Raw genomic sequence first — 10,927 nt, forward strand, 5'->3', positions numbered from 1 at the left:
GTTTTTATTCTAAAATTCTCATTGGAGAGACTTCTTTTAACCAATTTTTGCGAACTTGATCATTAACTTATTGAGAATAATAAATCCTCAAAAATCATACATCTCAACCAAAATTCTTTGTGAGATGGATGTTCAATTGTCTAGAATTGACGATTGTATACCTACCATACCTCGCCAACAATGCCGTCGATCAATCGTAGCATTACTTAACCTAAATTTTTCATTATCATCTTCTATTTGGTTCAACTCCTCTCAAATCGAACAACCAATTTTCAATTAAATCTGACTAGATGTAACTTATTTTGATCCAAGAGTCCCAAACAGTTTTTTTTTTTTTTTTTGGCAGAGGGACATTACAAAGAGAACAAGCAGACAAGGAAACAAACAAAAATAGAAACATAGGCAGAAAGACTAGAAAGCAAAGAAAAGCTGGAGACAAAGCTCCAGCAAGCACACCCGAAAAGGAGCAGAGCTAGGGGGGACCAGCTGCATCAAAGAGCAAGATGCGCATTAGGGAGGGAGGGGGATTGGAGTCCCAATCCACCTGGCACACTCTGCGTGAGGCCCAGGCTGCCACAAGATCAGCTGCAGCATTTGCCCTCCTACTGGACCAACGCTAGTTTACACGGTTAAAACGAGAGGTCTTTGTTCGGATGGACGAAACAATCTGAGAGGCTGACCAATCAACCGCAGATAAAGGGTTTTAAAAAGCTGAGATCAACACCAAAGAGTCTGATTCCAACTGAAAAGAAGAGAGAGGCATAGAGGAGGCAAGGTTGAGGCAAAGATTAATTGCCAGAGCTTCAGCTGCTAAGGAGGAAGAAGCAAAAATCGACCGGGCCAAACCTTTCACAAGAATCCCTGAAGAGTCACGCAGAATAGCTGAAAGACCACAAGAAAGAGTGGTTGAATCCCATGCTGCATCTGTGTTAATTTTCCAAGAGCCAACAGGAGGAGAAAGCCAATGAGAGGAATCCTCAGAACAACGGATGCAAAGAAGCTTGAGGCTTAAAATTGTAGGAATTGTCAGAAATTCCGATGAAGCCATAAAAGCCTTTTATGCCACCGAAAGAGAGTTCAGGGAGATATGGTTGAACACACAATTGCAACGCTCTTTCCAAATGAACCACAGTAAGAACACCACATGAGTTGGAAATTGAGAATTTGCCGGACTAAGACCACCATTAGAAATGAACAACTCAGCGAACCACCTGTCCAAAGATGTAATGTTTTGAGAGTCAATGCGATAAGAGAGTGGATGAGCAAACTAGGTCTGCCTGGCCCATGGGCATAACAAAAGAATGTGTTCTATAGTTTCAAGATGAGCCTGCAACAGAGGGCATAAAGGAGATTGAGCTAGGTGTCTTTTGTGACGATTATGATTTGTAGCCAAGACATTTGACAGAGCCCTCCAAAGGAAATGTTTCACTCTTGGAGTAGCTCGGACTTTTCATAACCAGATCCAGACTTTAGAATCAATAGAATGGGATTGATGAGGGTGAGAGGCAAAGTTTTGTGAGGTACCTGAGGCTTGAAATGTATAACCCGACTTAACAGAATAAATTCCCGAACTAGTGGGAGCCCAAATTAGCTTGTCATGGTCTTCCTGGGAACCAAAAGTGGTTGCTTAGATGGCATTCAAGGCCTCCATAGGGATGAAAGTAGAGATAGAATCTAGGTTCCAAGAGTTGGTTGATCTATCAATGACATGACAGACATTCATAAAGTTCATTATAGGAGCATCTTGGGCCCTGTATTAGAAGAGGTTACCAGTGGGGCATCTAGGGATCCAGTTATCCCTCCAAAAATCAATTTGAGTACCTGAACCAACCTGCCATATGCCTCCACCCGAGATGAGTTGCCTACCTTCAAGGAGACTAGACCAGGCCCAAGAAGGGGAAGAACCACGGGTTGCCTCAAGGAAAGTGGATCGAGGGAAATATCTGCATTTGAGAACTCTTACCCACAAAGCATTCGGACTTGAAAGGATGCGCCAACTTTGCTTTGCTAGCAAAGCAATATTGAAATTCGCTAAATTCCGGAAACCCAAACCACCGTCTGATTTTGAAATACTGAGAGAAGACCATTTTTTCCAATGCATTCCAGGGGATGAGGAGTTCCCCCACCAAAAGTCAGCCAGCGCCAATTTTATTTGATTTGAGAGATTTGCTTGAAACTTGAAAACAATCATTGGGTACATCGGAACTGCCATTGCAACAGATTTGATCAAAATCTCCTTGCCCGCTTGAGATTGAGTTGACTTAGATCAACATGTTATCTTCTGAAGGATGTTTTCTTTAACATAAGCCAAAGCAGAGAGCTTTGATCTACCCCAAACAGTAGGAAGACCCAAGTAATGGCCCAGATTTGGGACCGATTTCATGTCCAGAACCGAACTGATTAGATGAACTATCTCTGGTTGGGTGTTGTGGCTGAAGAACAAAGTGGACTTTTGCTTGTTGATAGATTGACCCGAAGCACAGCAATACTGATGAATTGTGTCAGACAAAACCTCACAATTGGACAAAGTGGCCTTGAGAAAGAAGATTGAGTCATCGGCAAAAAAGAGGTGGCTAACCAAAGGGTCGTTAGTGTTAAGCTTGATAGCATCTAAAAGACCTGCGTTATATATCTTTCTAATCATTGTAGATAACACATCATTGATGAACAGGAAGAGAAAGGGGGAGAGCTGGTCACATTGTCGTAAACCTCTTGTCGGTCTAAATTTCCTGCCTGGAGAGCCATTGATAAGGAGAGTCATTGAAGTCGATGTTACACAATTCATAACAAGGCGAACCCAGGTATGGTGGAACCCAAGTTTAAACAGCACCATCTCTAGAAAATTCCAATCCACTCGGTCATAAGCCTTGTTCATGTCGAGTTTAAGAGCAAATTCCCCTTCTGTACCGGATTTCAAGAGTTTGGGATGGTGGAACAACTCTTGGGCCACCAAGATATTGTCCTGAATTTGGCAACCAAATACAAAGGCTGACTGGTTTTTTGAAATAAACGCAGGCATGAAATGGCTCAACCTGTTGGAGATGATCTTAGTTAAAATCTTGTAAGCAAAATTGCACAGAGCAATAGGCCGGAACTATGAAGCTAGCTGGGGAGCTTCCACTTTAGGGATTAAAGCAATGAAAGTGTTGTTGAATTGCTTAAGAATGGTAGTCGATTCATAGGATTGGTGTGTCGCAGCAAAAACAACCTCCTTGATAATGTTCCAATATGTCTGGTAGAAAGAACCAGAGAAACCATCCGGGTCGGGGGCTTTGAGAGCTCCCAATTCAAAAACTGCTGCTTTAACCTCCTCTAGGGAGATGGTAGCCATAAGAGAAGCATTCATCTCATTAGTGACCAGCAGGTCAATGAAATCCAGAACTATTTGGACATGGTCAGTTGGTGTGGCTGTGTACATATCCCTAAAATAACTGTTGAGATGCTGGACAATCAAAGCCTCAGTGGTTAACCACTGGCCAAGATGGTTGTTTAACCGAAAGGATTTTGTTCCAGCTTCTGCGGAGTAAAGTGCTTTGATGAAAAAAATGAGTATTGAGATCCCCATGGGCTAGCTAAGAGATGCGGGATCTCTGCTTCCAGTAAACTTCCTCAAGGGACCAAAGAGTAGCAATGTGATTAGTGGCAGTAGAGATATCCCCCTGAATTTCTTCTTAATCAGATTCCAAAAAGGATTGGATTCGATTGAGGCTTGAGTTTACCTATTTCCTAAAGTTTGGGAAAGTGCTTTTGGCCCAAGAATCAAGGGAGGATTTGCAGCTTTGCAAATTTCTTGCCCAAGAAATGCAAGCCAAATGAGGAAGACAGGGCTTCCAATTTTCTTACACAATCTGATAGCTAGCAGGATGAAAAGTCCAGAGATGTTCAAAGCAAAAAAGAGGAGGATTCTTTATTTGAGCAGGAGCCGTGTCAACTAATATTGGTCGATGATCAGATCCCAGCAGAGGAAGATGGAACACCTGAGACCGAGATTGGTTAACCATCCAGGAGTTGTTGGCCAAAGCACGGTTCAACCTTTCCTTAATCACCACCTTCCCATGTTGAAAACAGTACCAGGTGAATTCAGGACCCTGAAAATGGAGATTCGTCAATTGTGAGTGATTTAAAAAGTCCTGGAAGAGTTTGATTCTCCACTGAGATTGAGGAAGACCACCCCATTTTTCGTGGAGCCAAAGGATCTCATTAAAGTCGCCCAAGCACAACCAAGGAGCAATATGTGGAGAAAGCAGTGTACAGAGAACGCCAGAATACATTTTTCTGATTAACATGGGGTTCCTCATACTTCCAAGAGAGATTACAAGAGAAAGCCTCCAAAACAAAAGTTACCGAAGTATTAATAAAATTAACTGAACCAGAAATACAAGTGACATGGATAGAGTTGTCCTAAAAGAGAGCCTAGCCGCCACCATTGTTAGCTGTTGGATTTACCACAAAAACGTGGTCAAAAAGCAGCTGTTTCTTCCAGAAATTAAGAACAGGCTCATGTTGTCGAGTTTTCATAAGAAAAAGCATCGAGGGGTTATGGTGTTTCTTCAACCACCTTAGGTTTTTCCCAGTCAAGGCTGCCCCCAAGCCCTGACAATTCTAGGATAGTAGTTTCATGGTGACCCCGTGGCTGCATCTGGCCAGCCACCGGTGCCATGATCAAAAGCTTAATTCGGATCAAAGTTTGTAGTCCCAAAGGTTGAAGGAGCAGAGGGATCCTGATCTTCAGACACATGTGTCAGGAAACAAATCGGAGTTATCGGGTCAGGGAGAATTTGCAGAGGAGTACGAGCCTGGTAGGGATTAACGAAGTGTTGCATAGAGGTCAACGTTGGAGGTGAAGGCGGGGGGACCAGGGCCTGATAAGAACTGAGACTCAGGTCCAAAGGAGGGATGGTTGCCTGGTATGTTTCAGCCAAAATGATTTGCACAGCAAAAAGTCCTTCAGGAGTAGAAAGAGTATCCCTGAGGATGGTTTCTGATAGATGTGTTGAAATAACAGAGGCTTCCATGGTTGCACGATTACGCCCTCGACCTCGTCCTCCTCGGCCTCTAGTACGGCCAAACCGGCCCCCGGCTTCGCACTCCGATCGAAGAGGAAGATGCTTGCTTTATAAGGGGGGCATCAGAAGCTGGATCAGGGAATGCTTCAACAGGGGAGTAAGGAGGAATAGGGACCCCCGGTAAGATTCCAACAGAAGTGGTGGAGGTGGAGCTTGATTTTGGCTTTTTGATCCGTCGGTCAGAAAGAAGAAAAGAGTCATCAGTCTGAACCTCGTAAGGAATGTGATGAGTGGAACAGCCAATTATTCATAAAAGTAAGTGCGGAAAAAGTCATAGCAAATAGGTGATGAAGAAGTCACTTATTGGTGCCATGACGCACGACCCAAAGACCTTTGTTTTAGTCTTCCATGGAAATTAATCTTTTGAGACCGTACTCAACCAGGTACTACATGGATTTTTGTCTATAAATGAATGAATGCTGGAGATGACTATAGAAGTCAACCCACAAAATGCCCCCAAGTCATTAAATCAATGGTTTTGTTATCAAGCAATACAAACAAAATAAACAAATAGTGTATACCATTTCCCTAGCAACTCATGTTATTTTCTATCATCGAAAAACCTCATTTTATTTTCATCAAAAGTAAATTTGGTAAATAGATTTGCTTCATTTGTTCATGTTTCCATGTTTCCAAACCAATTCTGTAATCCCCCAAAAAAAAAAAAAAAAAAAAAAATTTCATGTAGGGTTGCTTGTGAAACTCATATAACGAATAATCATTTCGAGATATGTGACTGTGAAATCCATATCAATCAATGAACAACTTAGCGATCATGAGCACCTGCATTGACAAAATTAAATAACCCACTGAGAGCGTGTGTGTGACTATGAGACTATATCAAATCTATGAACGACTTGAAATTGTGGGTATGACTAGCACTTGCCTGTACTACATAGTCACAATTATCATGATTGCATGCTCTAGTCGTCTCTTGGATCGTACTAATATATTGGAAAGTTGTAATGAGTGAAAAGTTTGGTGTAGACTCTAGAGTTCAATCTGTAAAGGGGACTTTGAATTTAGAGGCAAAAAAGAGTCGCATAAAGCTTATTTTACCTGAAAATTTCCATACAAAAGTTTACCTGCAAATGTGGAAGGAATATGGTGTCGGTAGAACATAACCTGGAGAGGAAAAGAAAACGTGCATGATCATTGTGCTTCTGCTTTTGCTTTACTGGTTTGGGTTGGATTGTGGGAACTGGCAGCAATTTATATATTTAGCTCAAATTGTATATTATGGTCACGGGGGTCACTCCATCATCAATAATTTCTGAAACTTTAGGGTTGAAATGTTAAATGCTACTCGGAAGAACCAAGAGCGCTAAATTACAAAACTGCAACGGCCTATGGTTCAATGTGATGGGAGGAATATTATGAATGCCATACCTCTGCTGGATTGGCCCATGCCCATGTCGATGAGGTATACAATACAATGTTTCTCCTGCCCACATAGTAGGGGAGCAATGGATTCTATTCTTCATTACACAAGAATCATATCCCAATTTTTTTTTAAAAAAATACAAAATCAAGATATACACATACTTGGGGATAGGTCTCAGAAACACAACTGGACGTAGAATCAGATATACACATAATCAATATTTATTTATTTATATTTTTTATTAATTTATTTTTTATAATTTTTCAGTGTCCATACCAAATCGTTTTCCTCATACAAGTTCCCAGTCTAGGAATTCTTACAAGCACAAGTTTTTTTTTCTTTGCAGTTCTTACATTGAATGCGCTGGACAGCCACACGTTTCTTTCTTTCTTGGCTGTCATATAATCTACAAATTCATTACAATTACAAGTTTATTGAAGCTAGACAAACACAAATGAGCATTTCTGACCTCAATCATCCTTCTTCACTGTAGCAGAATTGATAATGTCAATGAACTCCGGCTAATCAAAGAAAACATGCATAAAAAAATCAGTACCAGGTTGAAGGGAAACCAAACAGACAACTGAGACAAGGAACAGAGAAAAAACAACCACCTTAAGGGAAGCTCCGCCAACCAAAAACCCATCAACGTCTGGCTGTGTTGCCAATTCTTTGCAGTTTGCTCCATTTACAGAACCTGAAGATGGCATGCTGTTAAAGTAGAATATTACACAACTAACAGGTAATTATGTAGGATGATTCTCTCTTCTCTAGAATTGGTTTCATTGTGTATATTTGGGGTTACACATTTGACGAACTGCCTTCATTCATTTTCCATGTAGACAGAGAGAAGTATAAGCACCCAACTTGCAGAGGGTGTATCATTTTTGGGTGTCTCAGACCAAAAGTTGAAGCAACCAGTCAACTAAAGTTGGTTCCTGGTATGTTCTTGGATCGTACATGTTTTCGAGTTCAGAAATCAACATATTTCAGATTCGACAGGTGACTCAACAATCCACATAGACAACTGAGTCAGTTGAACTGACTTGTGGTAGAAACTAGAAACCACTGAATAAAAACCAGCCACACTCACACTATGCTTCTCAATCAGAACAAGATCACCCTTGAAGGCTCTACACTTATATTGTTCTGATGATTAGTTAGTAATTTAATACACTTACAATCAAACACATCTAGAGGGAGGATGTTTATGGATAGCGTCATGGCTTATAGATGAAGAGTACCTCCGTAAATAATTCTGGTTGATGTAGCGACTCCAGCACCAACATTGACTTGAAGCCATTTCCTCAATTCAAAATGGACCTGATAAGAAAAAACACTCTTTAATGAACTTGACACCTAAAAACTGTTAGGTAATATATAAAACCTTGATAATATATAAAAGAAGGCTACAGTGTTGCAGATTCTTTACAAACCTATACAAAGGATTTTCAAAATGAGTTCCACATAGAAATACAGCTACTGTAACACTGCTGTTGCACCATACCATGAAACATATGTGTACAAATGTAAAATCGTTAGGGGGATATTGAACATCCAATGTTTTACTTTTTGGAGAGTGTTGATTATTCAATGACCGTAACAGTTCTTGCTACCATAAAAGAATGCATAAAGTAGCAATGAAAATGCATATAGACTGAGCTAATTACTCATAAGATTGCTCAAAATGTAAATCTGTACATTAATTATTTGAGATTAAGCACAAGACACGTTTCTGTCTATAGATGAGGCTTCAGGTTCAATTTCATCTCCCCAAATTCTGTTAGCTGATAGTCTGATACGAACAAAAAAAAAAAAGGGAAAAAAAAAAACAGAATTGCACGAGCATGCATATACCAATGCAAAATGCACAAAAGCTACTTGCAAGAATAAGGAAACCAAGGACACAACAGAACACAAAAGATGGGATAACATCTGATCCAACAATACTTACTTCCTGTGCCTGAGCAGGGGTTGCAACCTTCCCAGTGCCAATGGCCCAAACTGGCTCATATGCCAAAACAATGTTCTCCCAGCTTGATACTTTATCTGGAAGAGAAGAAGGGTGAATCAGCTGGTAACATATTCAAATTTTTTAGAGCAGTGTAGAATAAATGAAAGGGGAAAAGTTAGACCTACTAAACCAAAGACAATAAAGAGGAGTACATAATGAACATGAGAATCTTGCTGCTTAAAGAGTACCACTGTACCTGCTATTGCTTTTGTTTGTGCAGCAACGACAGCCACTGTAAATCCTGATTCTCGCTGCTCAAGAGTCTCTCCAATACAAGCAATAACTTTCAGCCCTTGAGAAAGTGCATATCCAACTTTGTCCCCAACAAACTGCATGGACAAGGAGAATCACAAGATCGATAATTGATTGTGTAAAGTGGCAATGCACCACATGCTAGAAAGCAAAGATGCAAAGGTCAAATTGCACCCCTTATTACCTCATTGGATTCATTTAGAATCTGTCTTCTCTCAGAATGGCCGATAATGACCCAGGGAATCCCCAAATTGACCAGCATCTCAGCACTGAGCAAACAAGAAACTGATCAGTTTATGACAAATTACTTGCTGTCTAAACTGCATACCTCTAAAAGTTTAACATTAGAAACAAACACACCTAATCTCTCCAGTAAACGCACCACCTCTCCGAACCCAACAGTTCTGCGCCGCAACTTGGAAATCAGACCGCAACAAACTTTTCACATAAGCAAGAAACACAAAGGGAGGGCTCACAACAACCTCTGCAATAAAAGAAAAGCACAGCTCCATCAAACATTGAAGAACTGGACAGTACACTACAAGTTCTTTCTTTTACTTTGATGTGAACTATCACAAATGACAAAATCAAACTATAGTAGAGCAAAAATCAAAACTTACCCACAACATCTTCTGAAGGGACTTCAGCTTCATTCAATGTGGTGACAATCTTCTTCACCTCTGAAGTTGTCCCATTCTGCAAAAAACAATAGACCCAAAACTACTTATCAGATACTTAATCACAAACTCAATTCCAAAACCACTGCTTCCATGCTATCGATCAAAACTCACCAAGTGAAATCAAGAGTCTATAACATTTCCAAATGGAAACAAAAGTTGAAAAACAAAAGCAAGAAGGGAGCATAGAATAAGAGACATACGCATTTCCAGTTGCCACCGACGAAGAATTTCCTGCCCATTTTTGTGTTTAGTTGATGAAAAGGTAAAAGTCGAGGTTTTGAGGGTTTAACTGTGCGAGTCTAGAGTGACCGAGAAGAGAAGATCCACCTAACACAAGTTGGGTCGGGTTGAGCCTGTCCTGATTTTGCCCAGTCCATATATACGTTCTACATTTGCATATTACGGCCCAGTCAATGGTTTTCTGATTAATGTATTGTTCTAGACTACCCTAATTTTCACTTCCTATTTGCACATAATGTTAAGAGAGTATATTTGGAAAAATTAAATTGTTTTTAGTCATTTAATTGTATTAAATAATTTTTAGAATTTACAATATTATTGATGAACTATACATTTATTTTCCGTGATGATGATGATAAAATTTCTACTTCGATAACTTATTTACAATGATGAATTCAAATACAGTACAGTTTGGATTGTTGATGAAAACATACATTTGATGTACAGTTTGTATTGTTTAGATACTTTGTTTCTATTTAAATTTCTTCAAAACTTCTGGGTTTGACGGCAAGTGCCTCTATCACTAAATGATATTCTAATTAAGTTTCTTCAAAACTTCTGGGCTTGACCGCAATTGCCTTAATTCTTTCTGAGCTAATATAAGTCTGTTCATAGAAAATTGAACAACATCAAATGTACGTTGTTGAAAATTTATGCATTTTTTAACATACTAATACTAAATAAATGAACAATTTCTACTATATAATAATATATGTAAAGGTTTCAAAAAGGACTCCCTAAAATTGAAATATTCAAATTCCTGACCGATCTTGCTAGCTAGGATTATCCAATCTCTTTACTAACATGCTATATAGGTTGGTCTGATCAGGAATAGACAGAGCGTTTCCTACTCGTTCAGCTTCTGGTTGAATATACTGCAGCTCCCTCGGCTCCTGAATATGGGTTTGTTACTGAGCTGCAAAAAAAAAGGTACAAAAGTGCATCACATGTTAGATGTGATCAATATGCATTTTCTGATTTTCTCTTGCTTGATTAGAAATGAATGTAGGGTTCACTAATTGCTCTACTATAGGTTGAACAGGAAATACAGAATCCTGTGCTACCTCAGCTCTTACTGTACTGCTCGATATTGGTACATTGTTATCTACAAAATCAAAACCGTTATTCATCACCTGATAGATATCGTAAATATGTATTTTCTGATTTTTTCCAACATATATAATATGAACAAATTATTAATCAATTGGGACCAATATTTTCAGATAATGAATGGCAATTTTACTACTAAACCTACCAATAAAGTTGATAGGATTCCAAACCTCACTCTTAT

At 39.6% G+C, this 10,927-nt stretch overlaps 2 protein-coding genes and 1 long non-coding RNA gene across 3 annotated transcripts; all 3 read right to left on the bottom strand.

Annotated features, from left to right (window-relative positions):
* Nucleotides 1-2,266: 2,266 nt before the first annotated feature.
* LOC133730411 (uncharacterized) lies at nt 2,267-3,565 on the bottom strand. The gene is made up of 2 exons (XM_062158010.1): nt 3,209-3,565; nt 2,267-2,962 (listed from the first exon to the last, which is right to left on the bottom strand). Exons 1-2 carry the CDS (start codon nt 3,563-3,565, stop codon nt 2,267-2,269), a joined length of 1,053 nt encoding a protein of 350 aa, XP_062013994.1.
* A 3,090-nt stretch (nt 3,566-6,655) lies between these two features.
* Nucleotides 6,656-9,748, bottom strand: LOC133731977 (triosephosphate isomerase, cytosolic). Its single transcript, XM_062159429.1, has 9 exons — nt 9,597-9,748; nt 9,337-9,412; nt 9,077-9,200; nt 8,901-8,985; nt 8,661-8,793; nt 8,405-8,499; nt 7,695-7,773; nt 7,065-7,147; nt 6,656-6,971 (listed from the first exon to the last, which is right to left on the bottom strand). Exons 1-9 carry the CDS (start codon nt 9,633-9,635, stop codon nt 6,921-6,923), a joined length of 765 nt encoding a protein of 254 aa, XP_062015413.1. The 5' UTR covers nt 9,636-9,748; the 3' UTR covers nt 6,656-6,920.
* Nucleotides 9,749-10,062: 314 nt separating this feature from the next.
* LOC133729626 (uncharacterized) lies at nt 10,063-10,927 on the bottom strand. Its single transcript, XR_009856439.1, has 3 exons — nt 10,701-10,927; nt 10,441-10,552; nt 10,063-10,241 (listed from the first exon to the last, which is right to left on the bottom strand). It is a non-coding gene; the product is annotated as an uncharacterized LOC133729626 (long non-coding RNA).

Source organism: Rosa rugosa, chromosome 2 (assembly GCF_958449725.1).
Source record: "Rosa rugosa chromosome 2, drRosRugo1.1, whole genome shotgun sequence".
NCBI lineage: Eukaryota > Viridiplantae > Streptophyta > Magnoliopsida > Rosales > Rosaceae > Rosa > Rosa rugosa.